Below are 27,224 nucleotides of genomic sequence, written 5' to 3' on the forward strand. Positions count from 1 at the left end.
TTACTGCATGTCTTACCCCTTATCTCTCTCCCCATTTCCTGTCAGCCTACTGTCTGTCCCTCCATAAAATATATTACAAAAAAATAAAAACATTTGATATTTGATTAGATATGAATGCATTATCTGACAAATTGATTTGAATAAGTGATCATAATGCAAATCCCCTACTAGGCTACTCATTCTTGATGTATCTAATTTAGTTTCCCTTGTGTTGACAGACAACTTGATTAAAATCTTGGAACAAAAACAGGATGCCATGCAAAAAATGCTCTCAGAAGACCGCGAGAATCATGGAAGAGTCATAGCTGCAATGAAAGCCTCACTGGTGAAAAAGCAGCTAGAGCATGGAGAACAACTTGACCAGAAGCCAGAACAGGGAGAACACGCTGACCAGGAGCCCCAAAAGGAGAAACTGAAGACGAAGAAGAAACTGTTCCCCAATTCTTACTTGTTCAAGGACTGGGGGGATGATCTATCTGAAGATGAACAAAAAGAAGCACAAGCTCTTTTTATGAAATATGGTTACAATGTCTTTCTCAGTGACCACCTACCTTTAGATCGAGTTCTTCCATATACCCTCCACCCCAGGTAAGTGTGTGGTGTTTTTCATTGTATCTCCTTAGACTGGACAAGACCTACTGCCAGAAGTGTCTGAATCTGTAAGTAGCCTACAGGAAGTTCCAGTAAGCTCAACAAAATGTAGCCCTATACTTCCTGTACTTGCGGTAAGACACTTTTGGCAGTAGATAGACTTTATGTCCTCATGAGATGGAGAGACAACGGAGCGCAGTTAGTGAAAATGAGCCAATGAGCCAATTGAACAATGGGTGGGAAGTTGGAACACATTAAAGTCAGTCTTCACACATCAGAACTGACAGAAAACACAACATGAATGAACACACAATGTGTCAGGAATAGCAATCAAACTTATTAGACGCTAAAAATAAAACTTTTTAAAATATCTCCAAGGCAAAATAGCGTACACTCCACATTACAATGAGTTTAACAGATTTAGCTTCAATTCTATAGTGATCATAGAAGAAAACAGTGGTGGAAAGTATGTAAGTACTGTACTTTTCAAGCCATTTGAAAATAGCCAAAGTTGCAAAGTTGAAATTGGACATTCTGCACAATGAGTACTTTCTACTTTTGGTACTTGGTACTATTTTGAATTCTGGACTTTTACTTGTAAGGGAGTATTTCTACATTGCAGTATTGATACTTAAGTAAAAAACTTTTTCCACCACTGGAAGAAAAAAGAGAAAATATCTAAGGTGAAATGTTGGGTAGATTACATTAGACTGCCACAATTCCAAAATACAGAAATATTTTCTGATTAATACATTTTGTTCTATACTTGAATAGGTGTAAAGAAAATAAGTACCCAAAGGACCTTCCAAGTATGGCAGTGGTGTTGATCTTCTTGGACGAGGCCCTGTCTATCATCAAGAGAGCCATTCGCAGCATCATTGACCGAACACCCAAACACCTGCTGAGAGAAATCATTCTGGTGGATGATAACAGCTCCAATGGTTGGTATGATAAGAACAGGGTGGTGTTCGGTTCATGTTTAATGCAGTAGAACAACACACACACGCACACACGCACACATGCACATGCACACACTTCATTAGACGCCTTACCACGCACGATCCCTCCATTTTTGGCATAAGGAATTGTTCCACCTAAGTCATTTCACCAACACTGTTTCAACCATTTCTCCTACCATGGAATGTCTGGGTCAACCTCAACAGACTTCATTCCGGAATAGCAAAGACCTAACTCTATCTATGATTTGAGTGTCTGATCTCTGTGAATGTTGGAAATTAATAATTTATGAATTTTGCCCAATCTTCAAATCACTCCCTTATTCTTTGTCGACAGTTTTATATTCATCTGTTTTCTCTCTATAGAGCGTTGCAGTCCCGCCCCCTACCAGGGCCCAGGAAATGATTCCACGTTCATTTTCCTCATATAGGCCTACATTTCAAAAAGTATTTATTTAAAGACGTTTTAAGCGTCGTACAAAGCCAACTCGAGTTGTGAGAAATCATGACAGTAAACACAATGTTTTGGGCCAAACAAAGAATTAGAAAGAAAACGGCAGGTTTTTATTCTTTGTAATTATTTGTTTGGTCCAAAATATTGTGTTTGTCACAACTCGAGTTGGCTTTGTACGACACTTATACGGTCTTTAAATAAATACTTTTTGAAATGTCTATGGGAAAAATGCATTGGGAATTATTTCCTGGGCCTGGCGTCGTCATGAAAGGGGGCGGGACTGTGACGCTCTATATTCGCCGAACATAGCCAATCTACAAGCTCAAAATGTGTTATACAGAGTGGTTACAATTTACAATTTACAATTTAGGCATTTAGCAGACGCTCTTAATCCAGAGCGACTTACAATAGGCAAGAACAAAAAGCATGGGAATACATCACATATGTAAAAATGCATTTATCGCGAAACATGCGTAAGCTAAGAACGTGACTAGAACATATCTATATAATGACACTATACATATAAACTATAACTAGAACATATCTATATAATGACACTATACATATAAACTACACATATATGCTATACTATGCTGTACATATATACTATGAAGTGCTATGACTACATACAATGCACTTATTGTGCTGTCTACATGACATGCTATAAGTCTGTTTCAAATGCTATATAAGTCTAAGAAGTGCTGTCTAAGGGGGGTAGGGTAAGTGCTATGGGCCATGATGGAGTCTGAAAAGGTGGGTTTTCAGACTACGGCGGAAGATCGGGAGTGATGCTGCAGTTCTGATTGCAACGGGAAGTGCATTCCACAGTTTTGGGGCCAGAAGGGAGAAGAGTTTGGGACGTGTGGAGCGTTGTCCCGGCGTTTTTAGTGAGGGTACTTCCAGCTTCCCTGCGTTGGCTGATCTGAGTGCGCGGGAGGGTTTGTAGGGTTCAATCATGCTGGCAAGATATGGGGGAGCCATACCTTTGGTTGCTTTAAATGCCAACATCAGAGTTTTGTATTCTGTGCGGGCAGCGACCGGGAGCCAGTGCAGGGAGCGGAGCAGGGGGGAGACATGTGAGAATTTTGGCTGGTTGAAGACCAAGCGAGCTGCGGCATTTTGGATCAGTTGGAGAGGCTTCAGTGCACATGCCGGTAGGCCAGTAAGGAGAGAGTTACAATAGTCAAGTTTTGACAGGACTGTTGTCTGGATTAGGAGCTGGGATGATTCCTGGGTGAGGAACGGTCTAATTCGTCATATGTTATAGAGTGTGAACCTACAGGATCGAGTGACAGCTGTGATGTGAGTTTTGAACGAGAGCTGACTGTCCAGGACAACACCAAGGTTCCTGGCTGTTGGGACAGACGTTACCAGGGCGTTGTCTACGGAAATAGTTAGCTCCCGCATCGGGCAGGAATTAGCTGGGAAGAAGAGAAGCTCAGTCTTGTCTGGGTTCAGCTTGAGGTGGTTGGAGGACATCCACTGTGAGATGTCAGCCAGGCAAGTAGTGATGCGCTCTTCCACCTGGGTGGCAGAGGGGGGGAAGGATAGAAACAGTTGTGTGTCATCGGCATAACAGTGATAGGATATATTGTGAGCAGAGATGATAGTGCCAAGGGATTTAGTGTACAGTGAGAAAAGGAGGGGACCAAGTACAGATCCCTGTGGGACCCCAGTTTGGAGGGTTCGGGGGGATGATAACAGACCTTTCCAGGAGACCTGGTAGGTCCGGTCGGTGAGGTAAGAGGAGAACCACTTTAGTGCCGTCCCGCCGATGCCTAGATCCGCTAGGGTGTCTAGGAGCAGCTGGTGGTTCACTGTGTCAAATGCTGCTGATAGGTCTAGGAGAATCAGGACTGCAGAGTGGGAAGCAGCCTGGGCAGCATGTAGTGCTTCTGTGACTGCCAGCAGGGCAGTTTCTGTGGAGTGGGCCTTTTTGAATCCGGACTGGTTGGGATCTAGCAGGTTGTTATGTGAGAGATGGAGAGAGAGCTGGTTGGAGACAACACGTTCAATGCTTTTTGATAGAAATGAAAGGAGTGATACCGGTCTGTAGTTCTTGACATCTGAGGGGTCAAGGGTTGGTTTCTTGAGGAGTGGTGTTACTCTGGCTGACTTGAGGGCAGATGGGACGCAGCCTGAGGTTACTGAGGTGTTGATGATGGAGGTGATGAAGGGGAGCAGATCAGGTGCGATGGTCTGGAAGATTGGAGACGGGACAGGGTCGAGAGGACAGGTGGTAGGTCTAGTGGAAGTCACTAGTTGTAGGACCTCGTCTGGGGAAAGAGGAGAGAAGGAGGACATGCATGGTGTGTTGGGGTTAGTGTTGGTTGAGTCAGATGCCACTTTATGGGGGAGGGGGGGGAAGGAGCTGCTGATATCGTCAACCTTCTTCTCGAAGTAGTTGACAAAAACATCAGCAGTGAGGGATGAAGGTTGGGTGGGGGGAGGGGGCTTAAGGAGGGAGGAGAAAGTGGAGAAGAGCTTCCTTGGATTAGAAGTACAGGATTGGATTTTGGTGTGGTAGAAAGAGGTTTTAGCAGTGGTTAGTGAGAGGGAGAAGGCAGATGGTTAAGTCTGAAAGGGGCAGAGACATACAGAAAAATAAAATCAATCATAAATATCAACAAAATATAAAAAAGTCAACTTGATGGTTAGGTTCATGCAGCGTCTATTCAGCCAGCTCTTCATGGAGGACTTAAGTTATTGGCTTGCAGGTAACCCATTCCACATAACTGCTGCAGAGTATACTGTCCTTTCCCATACAGCTTCTGAATCTACATGTAACTATAATTTAGATAATCAGCTTATTCACTTAGGTGTTTAATATTCAATAATGAAAGTTAGCAGGGATGATAAACAGCAACTACCGGTAGGCCTATTATGTTCCAAATCCATGTTGAATTCCCATTCATAATCTCCCTCTCTGTTTTTCCTTCTAAAATCAGAGGACCTTAAGGGGGACCTTGACATATACGTTAAGTCCATTCAGGAACAGAACCCAGGGCTTCGTATTGGGAGAGTGAGGCATGGTGAGCAGCTGGGGTTGGCCTCGTCCAGGATCTCTGGATGGAGGGCTGCTACTGCTGACGTGGTGGCTCTCCTGGATGCTCACATCGAAGTCCATGAGATGTGGTAGGTAACCTGATACCGATCTGGTAACACTTTATATTAAGGTCGTCATTATAATGCATTATAGCGCATTTATAATGCATTATAATGTGCTTATAAGGCATTATAGCACTCGTTATAAATGTTTATACTCATGTATAACAACATATTATAAGTGCTGGTCATAATACATTATTATGCTCAGTGAAGAGCACATTATAACTATTATAACTTAGGTGGTTATAAAGGCACATAGAGAAGTGCTGTAATGTCTGTATCATAATGCATTATAACCAATGTGTTTATTAAATGGAATAATGTCTTATAAACATCAATAATATGTTATAGCAGGACTTTGAGACCTTTAAGTAAAGTGGCAACATTCTTTAATGGTTATTAGCAGTTGTATCATTTTATAATACCCTATAGCATGACTTTGAGACCTTTAAGTAAAGTGGCAACATTCTTTAATGGTTATTAGCAGTTGTATCATTTTATAATACCCTATAGCATGACTTTGTGACCATTAAGTAAAGTGACAAAACTTTATATGCTATAGCATATTATTGATGTGAGAAGTGCTGAGCATAATAATTCATTATGACCAGCACTCATAATATGTTATACATGGTTATAAGTTGTTATACATGATTACAAACATTTATAACGAGTGTTATAATGCCTTATAAGCACATTATAATGCATTATAAATTAGCTTATAATGCATTATAAAGGTGACCTTAAGTTACCAAAATGGAATACCAGTAAGACGCCCTGAGGGCGAGGTCGGTGGAGCGTATCACGAGGTGTGACGGACAAACTGACATGTGTGTTGACTGACAGGTTTTGCAGGTTTTCATAGTAGAGCCATTCTACCAAATTGGTTCAAATTCAGAGTATATATTTAGTAAAGGTACAGTCAATTATCATATTGTATTTTCATATATTTTTCATATATCTTTACTCTCCCAAAGAATTTCACTACCGAAACATAGGATTACATTTACCTTACCCAAGGGGCGACTGTGGCTCAAGAGGTAGAGCAGGTCGTCCAATGATCCATGGGTCGGCGGTTCGAATCCCAGCTCCTCCTGGCTACATGTCGAAGTGTCCTTGGGCAAGACACTGAACCCCAAATTGCTCCCGATGTGCTGGTTGGTACCTTGCATGGCTTCCGCCGCAATCGGTGTATGAATGTGTGTGTGAATGGGTGAATGTAATGCACAATCTATGTAAAGCGCCTTGGATAAAGGCGCTATATAAATGCACCATTTACCATTTATTTACCATTTACCTTAGAATAAAGATACTTATTTTTAATCTATTCATCTTTTTTCCATTCCCCCCAGTAGACCATTTGTAAAAACAAATTAGTGAAACGTGGTTTCCATAATTATATCCATTAAAATTAATATTTTAACAGATCTTTATCATCTTTTATGTTGAATTATTAAAATTAATCAAAATCTAAATGCTATTTCTTTGTAACAGGTATAAAGTTGATTATATAGATTTTACAGCATTACAGCACCTAACCAATAATGATCTGAAAATATTGGTTGATAACTCACTATTCTTTTTTTTTGACTAAACAACGAGTGTTTCGGTAGTGGCAAATCGAGTGGCAAAGTGAGTTTAACCTTGTTTAACATTGTTTAATACAATCAGATAAGACTTTTCTGTTTGGATGTACGGGCTGTCAAGTCCAGAAAATAGTTTTTTGCCACTCAGTAGGCGTTCCTGCATAACTTCCGGGTATGATGATGATGTTACGTGCATACCCTCTATATAGTAATTAATTATAAAAGCAATAACAATTAGTCTCATTTTCCATATACATTTATTAGGATGGACATTAAATTAAGCATTTTGTAGGCCTAACTGAAACACTTGACAAAACAATTCCAAGTCACTTGAGCATGGATAGCCTACATATTTTCCCAGATTTAGCTTTTCGAACACAGCTTTAGACACTAGGCTTCTTTGGACGTGCCTCTAGTGACTTTTTCAGGTGAATGGATTAAGATGTCCAATGTGACTTGAGCCACATTCAGAGGTGGTTTCAAATCTGATTTGAGGCGATCTGTCTCAGTCTGAATGCAACAACCTGTTCTAAATCAGATTCCATGTGACTTGTATGTGACCTGTCTGCATTTAGACTTAATTTAAACAAATCAGATTCCAATCTGGATGTGGCACAGATCTGATTCAGGCTGGATTTGGCTGCCATTCTGAACACGCAGATCAGATCTGGTCACTTGAAAACGGCAGTGTGAATGGTCAGACCAAAAGATCAGATTTGAGAAATAAATCAGATTTGAATCAGATTTGACTGAATGTGACTGCAGTCTAAATATGGCCTTACTTACTTATACTTAGTTACTTACTTACGTAGGTGTAAGTATGTAGGACTAGTAGCATGCCAAAGTTTGTGCTATTGCCATTGAGAATGCATTGGGCGTTTAAGTTAAAGAACGCTTTTCCGTCACGCTTTTTCGTCACACTTTTCCATCACGCTTTTTCGTCTTGACTTGAACCTGTGGCCTCCTGATTCCCAGGCAAGCTCTGCACCCAGTGAGCCACTGTGCTTGCTGTGTACAAAAAGCAAAAAAGATAATGACAGAAGAGCCAGAGACAAGTGTTGTTACTCAAAGGGAAAGGCAAACTGTGTTGTGGCAGGTAGCAAGTAGATCAGTGACTTAGCACACTGTTTGCATGATCTGGAAGTTCTGGGTTCAAACCCCACTCAAATCTTTACTTGCCAATATCTGCCATTGAGCCCCATTGTACATTTCTCAAATTTGAAAGCACTACACCAGTGTAAGTTGAATTACAAAAAGTGTGAATGGAGTTTCTAGGTGAAAGTGATTTGCCATAAAAGGTGAAAGTGAAAGTGTGAAAGTGATTTTTTTTATGTGCCAATATCTGCCATTGAGCCCCATTAAACATTTATCATATTTGGTTTCGGACGGCATACTATAGCATGTCGTTTTTCGTGATTTTGGAGGATTTGAAAAAAAGATGAAAATCATGAAAAAACGACATACTATAGTTCATGGTTTCGGACGGCATACTATAGCATGTCGTTTTTCGTGATTTCGGAGGATTTGAAAAAAAAATATGAAAATCACGAAATAGGCCTACTATAGTTCCAGACAGCATACTATAGTATGTCATTTTCATCATGATTTTGGGGCACTATGTCAGAGCCAGTACTTGAACCTGAGGCCTCCTGATTCCCAGGCAGGCTCTGTACCCAGTGAGCCACTGTGCTTGCTGTGTACAAAAAGCAAAAAAGATAATGATAGAAGAGCCAGAGACTTGTTTCCATTGTGGTTCATAAGCATTCAAACCTCTAGAGATAAACAACAGCACAAGAAACAATAGACAAATCTCCTGTTATTTTATTTTTTTATTTTATTTTTGTACAAGTGTTGTTACTCAAAGGGAAAGGCAAACTGTGTTGTGGCAGGTAGCAAGTAGCTCAGTGACTTATCACACTGGTTACATGATCTGGAGGTTGTGGGTTCAAACCCCACTCAAATCTTTACTTGCCAATATCTGCCATTGAGCCCCATTGTACATTTCTCAAATTTGAAAGCACTATATTTCTAAAACTATGAAACATTTCAAAGATTCATTTTCAGGCAAACATGTCCACCGTAAGATGAACCTAAATAGGTTTGAATGGGGTTTCTATTACTTACTTAGTTACACAACTGATCCTTTCTTTTGCTTCCTAAGTATATTGGGGTTTGCTTTCTGTTTACTCTAGGGCGGAGCCTCTGCTGACACAGATCAAACTGGACAGAACGGTGGTGGTCTCTCCAGTGTTTGACAGGGTCAACTTCGATGACCTGGCTGTGGTGAATTACCCTGCCAATGCCCAAGCCTTTGACTGGGCCTTGTGGTGCATGTACGGGCGCTTTAGGCCTGAGTGGAACAAGCTCAACGATCCCTCAATGCCTGGCAAGTAAGTTGAAGTTAGGGCTGGACGTATATGACTTCAAATCAATATCACTATTACTTCAAGGTTTTGCCTCGATTACGATTAATGATAGCAATTTGTGTAGGCCACTATTGTACAACAAAGTATAATACAGGGTTAAGGCACCAAGGTGAGGAAACCAATGGCAACTACCTCTAGGGGGTAAGACACTTCAACCGGTTGTAACGGGGCCCGAGGCTCTACTCGTTTGTGTTGTAAGCTGCAGGAGACACAACCCAGATGAAACGAACGTACCTCCCCCTCCATGCCAGGCCAGTAGAATCGTCGGCGCAGCTGGGTCAGTGTCCTCTCTGGTCCCGCATGGGCTGTCGACAGGTGGATCCCCTTCCATGCCTCCTCTCGTCTTGCCTTCGGGCACACGATCTGTAGATATTCTTCTTGCGTATAGGAATCAGTCACACTACGATACAGTACATGTCCTTTTACTCGTAGTCGCATTCACTGTCGTAGCATTTGCTGTGCTTCTCGAGACCAACTCTTCCTCTCCTCGGCCGCGGGATATTGTCTCTTCAAGACGCGCTACTTTAGTGTTTGGATATCCGCATCATTTTCTTGCGCCTCTTGCCACTCACTTACGGTTCCTGCCCTCTCCGGCGCGAGTTCTATAGCCCCCACATCACTCGAAACTACAGGGAATCTGGATAGCGCATCCGCGTTTGCATTACTTTTGCCTGGGCGATATTTAATGTCAAAAGTGAAAGAGGCTAGTTGGGCAGCCCAGCGCTGTTCTACGGCACCCAAGCGCGCGGTCTGGAGATGCGCTACAGGGTTATTGTCGGTGTGTATAGTAAATTAGCGCCGGTCAAATAGTCTTTTGGCCCATTTCAGGGCCAAAAGCTCCAGCTTGAACGAGCTGTAATTCGCGTCATTCTGTTCTGTGGGATGTAAACTCCGACTGGCATAGGCGATAAGTCTTTCATGCCTCTCCTGGACCTGGGCTAGAACGGCACCAAGGCCGCGACCACTTGGTCAGTGTACAGCCTGAAAGGCTGTTCATAGTCGGCATACGCCAGTATGGGGGCCTCGGTGAGAGCTGATTTTAACGCGTGGAAGGAGTTCTGACACTCCGAAGTCCATTTGATGGGACACTGATGCGATTTCACATCATTTGGAACGCCAATTAGCAGGTTATTTAATGGTCTGGCTATGGCGGCAAAGGATGGCACGAATCTCCTATAATATCCAGCTAATCCTAGGAAGGCACGTACTTCACGCACGGTTGTTGGCACTGGCCACTGCGTAACGGCTGCCACTTTGTCAGGATCTGGTCGGACACCCTGTCTGTCTACGACATGGCCCAATAATTTTACCTCACTCTGCAGAAGCGTGCATTTGTCGAGGCGCAGTTTCAGTCTGTGTTTCCACAGGTGGTGGAAAACCTGGTCGAGGTGCTGTAGATGAGAACGAAAGTCAGGGGAATACAGGATGATATCATCAAGATAAACTAATAAATATTCTGCTACCTGACCACTTAGGCACTGCTGCATGAGTCTCTGAAACGTGGTGGGCGCATTACAGAGTCTGAACGGCATCCTGGTGAACTCATATAACCCCAGCGGGGTCGTAAAGGCTGTCTTCTCTTGATCGTGGAGGTCCATCCCCACCTGCCAATATCCACTGGCTAGATCCAACGTCGAGAACCACTGGGCTTGGGTCAGGCTCGTCAGCGTCTCTTCAATGCGGGGCAAGGGGAAAGCGTCCTTGTGCGTCACCGCATTCAGTTTACGGTAGTCAACGCAGAATCTCCAACTGCCATCTTTTTTCTTCACCAAGACGATCGGTGCGGCCCACGGACTGCGGCTCTCAGCGATGACTCCTTTCTGCAGCATGTCACTCAATAGGTTCTTCATTTCCTTGTACATGGAGGGCGGCAAGGGTCGATGTCTCTCACGGATCGGAGCGGCGTCCCCCGTCGGAATCTGATGTTGCACTGGGTCGGTCTGCCCGAAATCCTCGTCATGGGTGGCGAACACGCTCTTCCATCTGCCCAACATCATCTGGACTTCTTCTCGTTGCTGCGCTGATAGGTCGGCTCGTTCCGTCAGTCGTCGCATCTCTTGGCTCGTTCTCCGGATCTCCTCCAGCGATGTCGATCCCAGAATGACTCGCTATTTCAATATCTATACTTTGTTTCACTCACTAATTTCACTGCACGGTCACGTTCTAGCTGTCACGGTTCCTAACTCGATTTCTGGCGTGGGAACCGTGGATCGAACCCCTGTCGCACTGGCACAGTCCTCTCTCGTAAGGCGCTCTCACCGGAGCCCTCTGTACACAACCTCTCTCTTCACTCCCTTCCTGCAGACTGAGGGTGTCCATTTCAAGGCACCTAGGCCCGCCCCTGAGCGGCACGCGCATCCGCCGCTCGTTAACCAACAGGGAGAAGGCGGACATTATCATCATCACATTCATCATTCATCAATACCCCTTTTTCCCCTCACTGTATATGTTTCTTTTCCCTTTTTTACCTCCTTTATGATGAATTCCTGTTCTGTTCTTTGGCTATATAGAAGTGTCTATTTGTACGTCTCTAAATGTTTTGATGATTTGAACACGGTGGACCCTCTTGTAAACAAGTGTAATGCTTTATTGGGTCGTCCACTCACACACACACACACACACACACACACACACACACACACACACACACACACACACACACACACACACACACACACACACACACACAATGCATTTGCGCCAGGATTATCATCATTAGTGGTATCACATTTATCCAGCATAGGGAAAAAAAAAAAAAAAAAAGAAACATAGAGAACCCTTCTCCTTGACCCTCTCACAGGAACGCACCATCACTCTGACACTGAAGCCTGTTTTATACTTTGTCGTAAAATGGCGTCGCTCGGCGACAATATCGAGCAAGCTCACACAGCTTGTAGTTCGGCTGGCTACCTTCAGCACGCAATGCCATCGTACGACAGCGAATAAGTTAAGAATTATGATCTCTCTTTCTTCTGTATTAAATGTTTTGGTTGACATGTCAGCCAACATTAACATACCATAATGTCTCTGTTAAACCTCATATGTCAAAAACTGTTCAAATTCAAAAATAGCAAAAGTAGCAGATCGACAAGCTCAAAGTGTGTTGCTTTGCTTCGTTTAAAACATGGAGATAAGAGTTTTCTGCCCGACAGCAACGATAACATCTCTTTCTCCAGGAGTCCTTCGGTCATGGGGATCCTAGCTGCAGACAGGAAGTTTCTAGGAGAAATCGGGGTCCTTGATGAAGGAATGCAAGTATATGGTGGGGAAAACGTTGAGCTAGGAATCCGAGTGAGTCAACCACAACAATACAGCACATGAGAATTTGGGCTTGTTTCTGTGTTAATCTAGATGCTTACATTTGGTTATTTGTCTCCACCAGGCCGAAGGCATGGTATGTTTTGCACTCCGTCCGTGTGTGTGTGTGTGTGTGTGTCCTTCCTTCCGTCCTTCTGTCCGTCCGTTATCAGCTAATCTCCGCCACCGTTGGCCCGATCCATGCCAAACTGTGCACACACACTCCCTGGATGCCAACGACGAACCTCTGCCCCAAATATTCCTCAACGGCCTGTTATAGCGCCACCATGAGGCCGATTTAGGCAAAACACATTTCTGTAGATAACTTGTACAGATTGTATCCATACATCACACAATTCGGTATGTGTGATGTCATGTGATCAACACAGATCTGCACAATTTCCCATCTTCCATCCTGATTGGCTAAGATTGGCTTCCAAAGCTCACATGATTGGTCCGTTTCGAACAAAATGCCACAAATCACAAACAGTGTCCAATTTCCATGAAATTATAAACGCACATTCATTCATGTGATCAAGACGATTTGTACAAAATGCTGCACATGTCCTGCTCATCCACAATTCTATCCTCAGAGATTCTATGAGTGATCTGGCTCTGCATTTCCTCAACAAAATGAAGAAAATTGTTGCAAGAAACAAACAAAAAAACATGTTTATTTTACCTAAACATTTTGCCAAACATCACACACACTCCTATCCTCCTGGTGGATACCTGTGCCCAGAAGGGCACTTTTTCTAGTTATCCTTCTTTTCTTTTTCTTTTCCCCTTTTTTTTTTTTTACACCTGTCATTGAATCATCAGCATTCCAAGGGCCTCTGTTTTTATGGAATTTTACTCTTTCCATCTTACCCAGTCAGACAGGGGAGTGAGACAGGACTGTAGAAGCTCCTCTCAAAATTTGGGAAGTAGACCTTCTCCAAATCTGAGGTTTTAAATAATACTCAACAATACGTAATAATGTTTTCACAAAGGTCACAAGCACATACACAATCCTAGTAATTGCTTTATATAGTTAGGATCTAAATACACATCATTGTATTCATAGCTGTTAGACATAGTCTCCTTTCTTATTATAAATTAAAATTATATAACTACAACGTTTTGTGAGAGGAGGTTTGGTTTGGCTCTGGTTAAGTAGTACAAATGGTAACATTTACTTTACATAATATGTTAAACTGAACTGAACTGAACTCATTCTGCTGAATTATATGTTTAACACCCATTTACAGGTGTGGACGTGTGGAGGGAGTGTGGAGGTCGTTCCATGTTCCAAGATAGCCCACATTGAGAGGGCCCACAAGCCCTATATGCAAGACTACAGTAAGGCCATGAGGAGGAATGCCCTGAGGGTAGCAGAGGTGTGGATGGACGAATACAAACACAACGTCAATTTGGCCTGGAACGTGCCCTTTGAGGTAATGTAGGACAGTGGTCCCTATTCTCCTAACCTTTCAAAGACCCCCAGGTTGATGTTCTTTAGTCCACGCAACCCTGTTTTTTGGCTATATAGAAGTGTATATTTGTACGTCTCTAAATGTTATGATGAATTGAACATGGTGGACCCTATTGTAAACAAGTGTAATGCTTTATGGTGTCGTCCACAGTTAACAGTTTTGTATTGAGTTGTGCTTGAAATGTACTGTAATTCTCCAATCTGTTAATAAATCTTTCAATCAATAAATCAATTAATCAAAACCCCATCTATACTTTCCTAGAAGTCCACGCCCACAAAAGTCATAGACCATGACGTAGGCGAAACTGCCTGCTCCTCATACGTCACTGGCTTCCCCTCTTTGTTCCTGTTCTAACTCCACACGCGACGGTGCTCCGCGCGCCTCAACGCCCCTTGCGCGACATTGATCTGTCCTCTGGCACCAACATAGACTCCTTTCACCATTTTCAATGTGCTTGTATTCTTTTATTTACTTTAATTTTGGAAAATAATCCCATCCCGCTCTCTTCAATCACCGTGGATGCTGCCTACATTCTGAGAAAACAGCCTTTAAAAACGGCACACAAACAGGAACTCCACTCCTTTGTTTCCTTTTTGGTCTACGGCCGATCACGTGACGCGCGCGTCTACGCAGTGCAAGGCATGCTGGGTTACAGGTGCATGATGCAGAGTTTTTAAAATATATAATTATTTTCTTTTTGAGGGGCGCTAGCCCCTCCTATATTCAGCTAGTGTAGATCATTGTCCTAACATTAAATGCCATTGACAATGAATGGAGACGTAATTTTTTACATGATTTACGATTATGTGTCTGAGCAAATTGGCTATTTTGTCTTAACACAACCATTAAATGCCATTGACAATGAATGGAGAATTTACGTCATATGTAGATGAGCAAATCGGCAATTTTGTCCTAACACAAACATTAAATGAGATTGACAATGATTGGAGAATTTACGTCTATATGTAGACGAGCAAATCAGCTATTTCCTTCCTACACAAGGATTAAATTCCCATTGACAATGAATGGAGAATTTATGTCATAAGCAAATCGGTAATTTTGTTAAATTCCCATTGACAACGAATGGAGAATGTGTCTGAGCAAATCGACATGTTACGTTTGATTGATTGATTGATTGAAAAATGTATGTAACAGTTTGCAGAATTACAGTACATTTCAAGCACAAACTCAATACAAAGGCTGTTAACTGTGAGTGGACGACCCAATTAAGCATTACACTTGTTTCCAATAGGGTCCACGATGTTCAATTCATCAAAAACATTTAGAGACGTACAAATAGACACTTCTATATAGACAAAGGACAGAACAGGAATTCATCATAAAGGAGGTAAAAAGGGAAAATAAACATATACAGTGAGGGAAAAAAAGGGGTGGGCGGTGGGGGGGATTCACGTTCAGCTCCGTTCATTTGTTTGTTTTCCTTGGAGGAGCTGTGTTGGTCCCCAAGTCGGCTCCGTGGCCGTACCTTGAGTTGGCTGTGTGGCCGTGACCGTCTCTTGTGTTGTCCTTGTGACGTCATGATGATGTGTGGTGTGAGCTTTTGGTTTAAGCTAGATGTGAGCACGGAAGGCACACAAACCTAGTTTGATACAATTAGCTATTTCTGAGATTGTACAAGGTACAATTACAGGTGACCCTCAAGGACCTCACTTTGAGAACCACTATCACACAGTATACCGTAAAACTAATTCTGCAAGTCTCCCCCCCAATCAAGGACCATGGGATAGATATTGGAGACGTGTCAGAGAGGAAGAAGCTCAGAGAGAAGCTGAAATGTAAGCCTTTCAAGTGGTACCTGGAGAACGTATATCCACAACTGGATCCCTTGGACGATCTTCTGGCTTATGGTGGAGTACGTTTACGGTGGCGGTGGGTGGCGCTAAATTAAGCAATATTACACGAGAGACGAGAGGGTGTTTTGTATCGTCATTAATGCACACCTGCGGTGTCATAGGAATTCGCCCGCAGTGCGTGTTCCGAAAGGTATCGCAGAAGTGCATGAATGACGAAACACCCTCGAGTGTAATATTGCAATTATACAACAGTTACCCTTAAAACTAAGATAATCGCCGAAAAATTATGTTTTTTCAATGACAGATGTATAGCCACTACGACCACCGAGTCTGCTGCGCTCTGAGAGAAAAGCACGGCTGAATTCTTTGTTTTGATTAGCCGTGCCATTATCGTGGTTTAAGCACGGCTAGAAAGCTGTTTCAACCAATCAGATTGCTTCCTCAAAATGACCTGTTGTATAATACTTAATGCACACCATACTGGGCATTCACTAACCGTGTTCCCGATTGTATCTGTTAATGGAGAAGATGCAACTCTTCCGTCTCATTTCTGTCTCGGTTACAGAATTATATTCTGTATAACCACTTGTGCGGACCACAAGTTGATAGTATACTCACATGACTTTTTCATCAATCAAATCTTAAGTGCGAATTAACCACACTTTCCGCCGTTGATTATCCACTTGGGCTAACACTCGTATGACCGCGGTGGCTGGCACAAGTTTTACCGGCCCTCTATAGCTGTAGCTAGGTCAAGTTAACACTTTAATATTGCCTAAGATGTATTACTGCTGAACTCCCTTGGGGTTGTGGCTAAGCACTTGGGCTACAGTGGGTGTGAATGTTATCTGCTCCTCGTTTCAGGGCAGGATTTTAGAGGCATTCTCACGGGGTGCAGATACTTGCAGGTATACATTTGTCTAAGGCAGATAATAAAGTCAGGACCAGGCTGTTATGCACTCTGGACTTTTTAGGGTCCATCTTAACATCTTCAGTGTTATGCTTTGAGTGATTGAAAGTATGAGAGTGAGAGTAAGCTACGTGAGCTGGGATTAAAAATGTGTTAAATAGTCGGGAGCGTGCATGGTAAAGAAAAAGCTAAAGGTGTTAGCATTATTTGACATACATTTAATGATGGGGTTACTAGTACTAGCTGGATGATAAAATGAATAGGATTAAAGGGTGATGCTTGAAAGCATTTGTAGCGTTTGGCAGGAATGGCAGGAATTTTGGTTTTTAGGCCTACAGTAAGTGGTCAAGCCTGAGTTTCTTAAAAAGATCGAGGATAGATAAGATTATTGTGTCTAAGGCTTTGGCTTGTGTTTAGATGTTGAATTTTACAAAAGTATGTAATAATAGTATTGTATAAAAGAAAATCAAACTATTATAGGTTTTTATAAAATCACAAATATATACTATAAAACACTGATTTTATAAAACAGGCCTATAGATTTTTTTAAATCAGTGTTTTTTATAAAATGTAGATTTTTGAAGATTTATAAGATGTACATTTTTAATGCAGAATTAATAATATAAAAGTAAACAAAAATAATGCTGTTTGTGATAATGTAATAGTTTTTGACAGGCGCATTAGGGCCACAATTAAATAATGTAAGGAAGTGGCACTGATATTCCCTGTCTCAGTTTATTTAATGAGCCTGGCCAATTAAATAAACAAGCTATGGGCCTGTGTTGTACAGCTCATAGTGTACATACTGTACACACTAATACATGTGTCTCTTTCTGTTCTTGATTTGTGGAAAACAAAGATGAAGAACATGAATGCCAGCATGTGCATCGATCAAGGGCCTGTGCCAGGGCATACACCCATTGCATACGGCTGCCATTACTATAACTCTCAGGTGAGTATCATCTACACATGGAATTGTGGCCTCCTGAAAATGTTGGAAACCAAAAATAACAGATCTACAGGTTGCTGTGTGACCTTATAGATTAGACTATTGTCTGCATCTAATTGTGAGAACACCCCAAAAGATTTTCGCCGTGGGCATTGGACCCCCCAACAACTAAACAAGTATCAGGCTGTAGATAAACCTTGTGTACCTGTTTCTGTTGGCAAATCTTCTGATGTTTTTTTTTCTTTACTTCAGTCCACTTATTACCGTGGGAGTGGTGAGCTATACATTGGCGGCATCAAGTCCCACAAGTACAATGAGAACAGGTGTCTGGTTGATATGGGCGAAGCAAATCCCATCCCCGGCTTGTACGAATGTAAACAAGCTACGGAGAAGGGCATGAGCCGTTTCTGGGATTTCACTCAGGTACTGTGCTATTTACCAACAACACAGTGTTAACGGCTTTCAACCGGAGTCTCTATTTTGAGTGTGTTATTATAGTTAAAAATCCAAAATATCTTCCCCATATTTTGTGGGGATTTCATGTTGATTAAGTATGATTAAGTATATGGCGTGTGGTTTAATGCCAACCAGAACTATTCCAGTAAACTTTTCCAGGTTTACCACATATAACATATACTCATGTAGGTTTTCATTTCCTTACTAGTACTCACTATGCTATGCATTACTTATGTGCACTTTTGTAACAACAGCATACCCTCTAGTTCCCTACATTTTAATGGGTTTGTATTATATCCATTTCTGCGGATATAGAATATTTTCCTATAATAACTATATTTTACAACCATCTACTTTCCTAGTAGGTTCCCGTGAACTACTAAGCAATTTACATAATTGGATGGGCTTACAATGAATACCATATCAATAGCTTCCTAGGAAATATACTGTATTTCATTACGATGTACTTTCCTGGTATGTAATTACTACTCAGGAGAGACACACTTCAACCGTTGCTTTTCTGGTTCTCTCTTTTCAGGGTAAAGAAATTAAGAACAAAAAGACCAAAAGATGTTTGGAGATCACAGACAGACAACTGGTGGTCCATGAATGTACCAGCCAGAGATGGGAAATCCAAAATATTATCAAACCTTTCTAGGAGATGAAGACAGACAGACAGACAGACAGACAGACAGACAGACAGACAGACAGACAGACAGACAGACAGACAGACAGACAGACAGACAGACAGACAGACAGACAGACAGACAGTGTGTGTGTGTGTGTGTGTGTGTGTGTGTGTGTGTGTGTGTGTGTGTGTGTGTGTGTGTGTGTGTGTGTGTGTGTGTGTGTGTGTGTGTGTGTGTGTGTGTGTGTGTGTGTGTGTGTGTGAGTGTGAGACGTTTCAATGTTTCAAAAACACATCCGTTCACACTTAAAACAGGAAAATCATATTTTTATTTGACATTATTGTCTGTATGGGCAAATAAAGTGAATCTTGGATTTTGTAAAGCCATTGTCTGACAGTCTTTGCATAGATCAGGTATAACTGTATCATGTGACATGATACTAACCAACCATGAAACTGGCATGATAGAGCTAAATTGACACTAAGTAGCCCACAGACCCCTATTTGAAAAGACATGCCAGGGACCCCCATAAGAGAAGACTTTTAGGGCTCTAGGGGTCCTATTATGCGTGTCTTAAGTACCAGGTCTTATTACTTAACTTAAGACCTGGAGGCGTGATCAATGCCATTTGGCTATTCTGAGTGGCCAAACAGCATTGACCACGCCTCCAGGTCTTAAGTTAAGTCATAAGACCTGGTACTTAAGACACGCAAAATAGGGCCCTAGCAGTGTCAATGTTAAATATGGGGCCAGAGCCCCCTATGTGTTGTCCGTCAAATTGCATATGGACAGAGAGACTCTTCCGGACTCCTCTCAAATCTTGCGAGTTTGTTGCTGGGATAAAGAAATGTCGATAACAAAGTAGATTTACTCCTGATTTGTCTCGCTAAAAGAAGCCATTTTAGTATGAATGTTTTGTAAATATTGAGTGCCTTTTGATGATTGGGTCCAGTATTTAGTTCAGTGACCATGGAGTTAAGGAATGGTTCATAAGCTGTGTTCATGTTCACTCTCCCATTGGAAATGAATAGACTCCAACATTCTTCCTGTCTCCTAATAATGTTACTGTCCAAGCTCCAGAAACCAGCTTTTCTGATGTAAACTGGCTTCCCTATAAATCTAAGAGGCCTGTCAATGGTATGCAACACAAAACTGATGATGGGTGTTTCCTAACAAACCTGACAGTCTGAAAACATACATTTTGTTCAACTATGAATATCATTGTCATTTTATCATTTTAACAGAATGTATTGGATTACACACACACACACAAAAATAGATTCATACCGGTATCTATTTTGTGCATTAGAAGTTTCTGTCATGAAAGTATAAAGAAAAAAACTAAGACACAGAGACAAAGAGTCTTTTATTAGATTATAATCCGCAGAGCTTAAAATATTAAATTGCTTTTAATTTAGTTAATAATTAAAATACATAAAAATGAAAGCCAGAACTGAAGAACCCTGCAAACAAGAAAACAAAACAAAAATAAAATAAATAAAATAAAAAGGAGAATCATAAACCCAATCCTCTTCGATACAGAGGCTATGTCTGACGGAACCCGCTTGCGATTCTTTGTACAGTGAAGTCCAAGCAGACATTGTGCATTTTCTATACATGTGTAATATTTATGAACTAATTTCCTCTTTGATAATAAAAAAAAGAAAAGAAAAATAGAAAGAAAATATTAAAGGGACAAAAACAATATCTAAATGTTGCGCTGGGAATATTGATGACATGTCTTGCCTTCAGCAGTTGTGGACAGTAACAAAGTACAATTACTCTAGTACTGTACTTAAGTAAGCTTTTTGAGTATCAGAACTTTACTTGGGTGTATTTATGGATACTTCCAAGTTTCACTCCACTGCATTGCAAAGACCAATGTTGTACTTTTGACTCCACTACATTTCTAGGAATGAAAAAAAGTACATTATGAATTAACCACTTAAGCCATATTTCAAATATAGTGAAAACAACTGATCTACAATCTCACATGTTGTGATGCGCTGTAGTGAGCTTGTAGATCTGCTATTTTCACTATCATCGAAATTTGTTTGTACTACTGCCATTTGTACTTTTTTAAAGCAAGTAACTCAAAGTACAAATCTGACAGAGCAAGTCTCACTTGAAATGGAGCAATATTTTACCAGGAGTATCTATATTTTTACTCAAGTACTGGGGGAGGGGGGGGGGGGGGGGGGGGGGGGTGAGTACTTTGTCCACCTCTGAATTTCAGCAATTTGCAAACAGCAGGGCAGAAGGAAAGAAAATGCCCCCAACAACCTACCACATTATCCCCCCCTGTCACCACCTGTCCTCACTGTGGGCATGCAGACATTGAGAAATGTCTTTGTCCTTCTCCTGTGCTACTGGAGAGAGGGGAGGGGACGGGAAGGAGAGGCTTCTGCAACGCTGTAACCCGGCAAACAAGCTCTGACGTCTGGGGAAGAGGTGTCCGCCAACCTTCACTAGTAGGGCCAGATATGGGCTTCAGTCTCGTTAATAGCAGTTCCCTCTGACCAGATTAAATATCTAATATACAATCTTTATATCTTCTTCTGTCTCTCAATCTTTTGTGTGGCATTTGCCACTGAAGCCTGATTTATACTTAATCATAAGATGGTGATGCTCGCAGAAAATTGTTGATCTTGTAGTTTTTCGGCAAGGGCGACACCATGGTAAGACAGCATATAAATTAAGCAGTACTCATTACTCAGTGTATACATCCTTTTGCAGACACACATAAATCTGATCCAATTGCAAATAACTGTAAACAAAGCCTTGGCCATGTCACTGTGGCAGTAAAGATCTATTCTGTATCAAATGTTTTGGTTGACAACTTGACATGTCAGACACATAATGTAACCAGTCACAATATCTTCTCCAGGAGTCCATCGGTCATGGGGATCCTAGCTGCAGACAGGAAGTTTCTAGGAGAAATTGGGGCCCTTGATGAAGGAATGCAAGTATATGGTGGGGAAAACGTTGAGCTAGGAATCCGAGTGAGTCAACCACAACAATACAGCACATGAGAGCATATGGATCAACAATTGGGCTTGTTTCTGTTTTTATCTCATATGCTTACATTTTGTCACTGACGGATGGAAAACTTGGAAAACCGCTTTCATTTTCACTTAATTTTTGAGTGGTGCAACCACTCCTATAGACAGATATGTGTGTCCCTGGGTCCCTGGCTGGCTCATGGCTGGGTCTGTCTGAGCACGAAAATAGCATTTGGTTGGTTTTCACAACCAAGTGTCACTGTTGCGCAGCCTACCACACACACACACATATTAACTGTATATATGATGATTTGTGGTGGTACAGTACAGTACAGTACAGTACAGTACAGTACAGTACAGTACAGTACAGTACAGTACAGTACAGGAACCCCCTGGGGACCCCCACATGGTAACTCTGTCATTTCTCGACCGTTTCGGACACAGGGGGGCTCGCCGGAACCGGGCCGGCACCCTGACCGCGTTTTCTTCACATGCCCATGTTGCGAGCTTGTACAGTAGGTTGGCTATTTTTGCAACCTTTGCATGAAACTCTTGGACGACGAAGTCGGGCATTCATTCACCAAAAGAAAGTAGACATATGTTGATATAAGGTTTCTGCCTGATAGCAATGATATGGTGTCTTTTTTGACACCTGTCAATCAGCAATCTTCAAAGGGGTGGTGGAGGATGTGGGTTCGAATCCTTCGTGTGGTGATGCATCTAGCTTTGTCGAGCTTCTACGAACACGTGGCCTGTGTTTGGAGAAGGGAAGCTGGGTAGGATCTAGGATGATATCACTGCACATATTCCTATGGGCTGGGGTGGCACCGAGGAGTGTCAGCAAGGAGTGTTGGGTGGGAGGAGTATAGGACGAAGGCTGTACGTGATGTCCTCCCGGTGGGGACTCCTCACTGGCAGGTGAGTCTGTGGGATACAACAGTGATAACACACACTGTGTGTGTGTGGGGAGGAATTAATTGGCATAAAAATTAAAAGAAAAAAACATATTTATTTTTAAAATAAGTCACTTTCGTGTAAAATGGAGTTTATATGTAGACATATGGGGGCATATGGGGGCAGATTAAATGAATGTCAAATATCTAAAAGAAAACAACAACTTAAGAACTCTCTGGAGTGCACACAAAACACAGAATAGATGGTAAAATGAGCCCAGAAGTGTTAACACGTAACTGAACTCATTCTGCTGAATTTCATCAAGTTCTGGGGGGAACATAATACAATCTCAGCTATTTTCTGCAAAGACATTTGGTGCAGTGGGGAAAATACACATTACAGCACTTTCATTAAGGAGGGTCTAAGTTGTAAATAATAGCCATTATTACAGGTGTGGACGTGTGGAGGGAGTATAGAGGTTGTTCCTTGCTCCAAGATTGCCCACATTGAGAGGGCCCACAAGCCCTATATGCCAGACCTGGTCCCCGCAATGAAGAGGAATGCCCTTAGGGTAGCAGAGGTGTGGATGGACGAGTACAAACACAATGTCAATTTGGCCTGGAGGATGCCATTCAAGGTAATGTAGGACAGTGGTTCTCGTACTTTTTTCATGCCAAGGAAAGGATCCCTAAATGAAAAGGTATTTGGCCACAGTACCCCATCTGAAACTATCTTGTGGCAAAAATATTCTACATTTTTCAAAAATGTAGAATATTTGGGGGAAAAAATTGGAAAATAGTAATAGATCCCACCACGACGTGTTGTGAACTTGTAGATTGGCTATTTTGAAATATCGATGCAATTGTGGTTAAAGTTAAACAGGACAACCCTGGAACCCTCTCAATGACCCCTGGTGATCCCCAGACGTCACTTTGAGAACCACTCATACACTATCACACATACAGTAAACAAGACTAATTCTGACCCATCAAGGACCATGGGATAGATATCGGAGATGTGTCAGAGAGGAAGAAGCTCCGAAAGAGGCTCAAATGTAAGCCTTTCAAGTGGTACCTGGAGAACGTGTATCCACAACTGGATCCCTTGGACGATCTTGTGGCCTCTGGTGAAGTAAGTTTACGGTGGGTGGAGCTTGGAGCTAAAGACAAACTATTTTACATGCACAGTAGCCTCCCACAGCTTTCTCCATAGCATGAGGAGATAAAACCTGGAAAATAATGAATGCCTATAAAGCGTCTAAATGGACAGTGCCAAAGAAAGCGTCAATAATGAATCAGAAACAGTACAGGTCACGTGGTTCATGCATCGTGCACGCTTCATCAATACCAATATAGTGTTACATTTTTGTTTTATGTTTGAGCACTCATAAATTCCAAATCAACCTTTTCAATCTTGCCCCTGACTACCCCATATTACTATAAAAATACTATACTAAAACTTTAAAAATATAAATTATATATTTAAAACTACGCCTTTTCAAAGACCAAATAAAAAACAAACTAAAGAAAATTAATTAAAACTAACTGCAATTGCAAAAGTGTAAAGTCAAAACAAACTTAAGATCAACGCTACTGAAAAATGCAGAACTATAATAACCAAGCTTGCCCTGCACATCCTGTCGTTGGCAGTTAGACACCTTAAAGAGATGTACTGTATTGTTTAGCCCATACTAATGCATTATCTGTTTCTCGTCTTGACTTGCATAAAACAAAGATGAAGCACATGGATACCAACTTGTGCATTGATTTTGGGCACCCCCTGTGGAATACTCCCATTGCAGACACCTGCCAACCATATGGAGGTCAAGTGAGCAACATTTACGTGTGGAATTGTGGCCTCCTGACAAGTTTGCACAATGGAAATAGCGGATGTACAAGCTCCCAACATGTTGCAGTGTGACCTTGTAGCACACACAAGATTTGATAATATTGTGTATACTTATTATTGTTGATTGACTATTTTAAGTACAAACTTAGTATACAACATGTCCAGTAGATCAGGGGTTCTCAGCGTTTTTGGCCGGGGACCCCCGAAAATGCTTTGGCAACGTCTCGGGACCCCGCCCCGCCCCCTCCCGACCCCCAATATAAATTGACTGCTACAACCTAACCTTAAACCATTTTGGGCGCGCCACCGAGTGGCGCGCTACGAGCTTGTAGGTCTGCTATTTTTGAAAAATCGTGAAAAAAAAATTAAAAATTTTTTTGGGGACCCCCTAAAATAATTTGGCGACCCCCCGAGGGGTCGCGACCCACGGGTTGAGAACCCCTGCAGTAGATAATCTATTTCAAGCAACTAAAACTAAGCTAAGTATACTAAAATATATAATACATTTATGTATTTATAATATATATGCAACTAAGTATCAGACTTCAGATGTACAGTATTTAAGCACAAACCTTGTGTACCTGTTTCTGTTTTCTTTATTTTTGTTTTTCTCAGTACACATATTACCGTGGGAGTGGCGAGCTATACATTGGCCGCATCAAGTCCCACAAGTACAATGAGAACAGGTGTCTGGTCGATATGGGCGAAGCCACTCACATCCCCGGCCTGTACCAATGTAAACAGGCTACGGAGAAGGGCATGAGCCGTTTCTGGGATTTCACTCAGGTAGGCTACTGTGCAACTGTACTGTGTACTGTACCAACAACACAGTGTTAACCACTTTCACATGGGGTCTCTATTTTGTGCATGTTATTATACCGTATGTGAAAATCTTCTCAAATCGTTTTGAACATTTCCCATATATAGGAAAGTAGATTCTAAACCAAATTGTATCACCATCTACAAACAATCTAGTTTCCTATATTTCCATTGTAGGTTATCATGTGTGAATTAGATAACAGCTTAGTAGGCCTACTTACAGCCATTTCTAAAGGATATAACCATATTTTAATACTATCTAGTTTCCTAGCAGGTATTCATGTACTGTAGGTATTTGGCAATGATAGTACTTACTATCCATGTCTTATTGTCTCCACCAGGCCGAAGGCATGGGGAGAGAATGAGAGTATGTTTTGCACTCAAAACGATCCATGCCAAACTTTACACACACACTCTCTGGATGCCAACGACGAACCTCTGCCCCAAATATTCCTCAACGGCCTGTTATAGCGCCACCATGAGGCCGATTTAGGCAAAACACATTTCTGTAGATTACTCGTACACATTTTATCCATACATCACACAATTCGGTATACACTATCTCCATAGTCATGTGATCAACACGGATCTGCACTATTTCTCATCTTCCTTCCTGATTGGCTAAGATTCGCTTCCAAAGCTCACATGATTGGTCCGTTTCGAACAAAATGCCACAAATCACAAACACAGTGTGCAATTTCCGTGAAATTATACACACACATTTCCACTAGGCTGAGGACGACATGACACAATTTCTTTTCCAAACCAGCCTCATGGTGGCGCTATAACAGGGCAATTCCTGTTTTTATCTATAACTGCATCGATCTGTGTACAACTTTGTATGCACTCCCTAGAGGCCATGGAAAACATTTTCCCTGCATCCCTCCACATCTGCCGGTTATAGCGCCACCATGAGGCCGATTTCTGCAAAACACATTGTTTATATTAGTCGCACAGATTTCATCCAAATATCATGCAAATCGGTATACATGATCTCTGTAGTCATGTGATCAAGACGAGTCTGTTTGATTTCTCAGATTCTACACTGATTGGCTAAGATTGCCTTCCAAAGTCTTCAGGAGTGGCCCGTTTTGTACAAAATGCTGCACATGTCCTGCTCATCCAGAATTCTATCCTCAGAGATGCTATGAGTGATCTGGCTCTGCATTTCCTCAACAAAATGAAGAAAATTGTTGCAAAAAACAAACAAACATGTTTATATCACTCCTAAACATTTTGCCAAAGATCACACATACTCCTATCCTCCTGGTGGAGACCTGTGCCCAGAAGGGCACTTTTTCTAGTTATTAATATTTTCCTAGTAATATTTGAATACCATCTTTTTGACCACTTTCCTGGTATCTTATTACTACTCAGTCAGGAGACAAACTTAAAATTGTTGCTTTTCTGGTTCTCTTCTTTTTAGGGTAAAGAAATGAAGAATATAAAGACAAAGAGATGTTTGGAGATCACAGACAGTCAACTGGTGGTCCAGGAATGTACCGGCCAGAGATGGGAAATGCAAAATATTATCAAACCTTTCTAGGAGAGGAAGGAAGGAAGGAAGGAAGGAAGGAAGGAAGGAAGGAAGGAAGGAAGAAGAGTCTGAACTCTCTTGTGTGTGTGTGCGTGCGTGCGTGCGTGCGTGCGTGCGTGCGTGCGTGCATGCGTGCGTGCCTGCGTGCCTGCGTGCCTGCGTGTGTGCGTGCGTGCGTGCGATGGCGAGTCACCCAGTGAGTGAGTGATTGAGAGCCTTTTTGTAGAAATTGTGGATTCTACAATGTAAATAAAATGTTTTTATTGAATGCATTATTTTTTACTTCTGTGCTATTCTGTAGTACTATTGTCTTTCTTGCCTATCTATCTATCTATCTATCTATCTATCTATCTATCTATCTATCTATCTATCTATCTATCTATCTATCTATCTATCTATCTATCTATCTATCTATCTATCTATCTCATAGTGTCATAACATCATGACACTATATCTATAGCCTACAGGCGCAG

General features: G+C 41.8%; 1 protein-coding gene across 1 annotated transcript; it reads left to right on the plus strand.

The window, feature by feature from the left end:
- Positions 1 to 310: 310 nt before the first annotated feature.
- On the plus strand, positions 311 to 26,760 carry LOC306923913 (putative polypeptide N-acetylgalactosaminyltransferase 8; the record flags this gene model as incomplete). Its single annotated transcript, XM_079502259.1, has 10 exons — positions 311 to 588; positions 1,366 to 1,532; positions 4,950 to 5,136; positions 8,888 to 9,085; positions 12,298 to 12,412; positions 13,669 to 13,854; positions 15,629 to 15,766; positions 17,477 to 17,569; positions 17,819 to 17,989; positions 26,641 to 26,760. 10 exons carry the CDS (start codon positions 311 to 313, stop codon positions 26,758 to 26,760), a joined length of 1,653 nt encoding a protein of 550 aa, XP_079358385.1.
- Positions 26,761 to 27,224: the final 464 nt, after the last annotated feature.

This window comes from Electrona antarctica (assembly GCF_951216825.1).
Source record: "Electrona antarctica genome assembly, chromosome: 5".
In the NCBI taxonomy this organism is placed as follows: domain Eukaryota; kingdom Metazoa; phylum Chordata; class Actinopteri; order Myctophiformes; family Myctophidae; genus Electrona; species Electrona antarctica.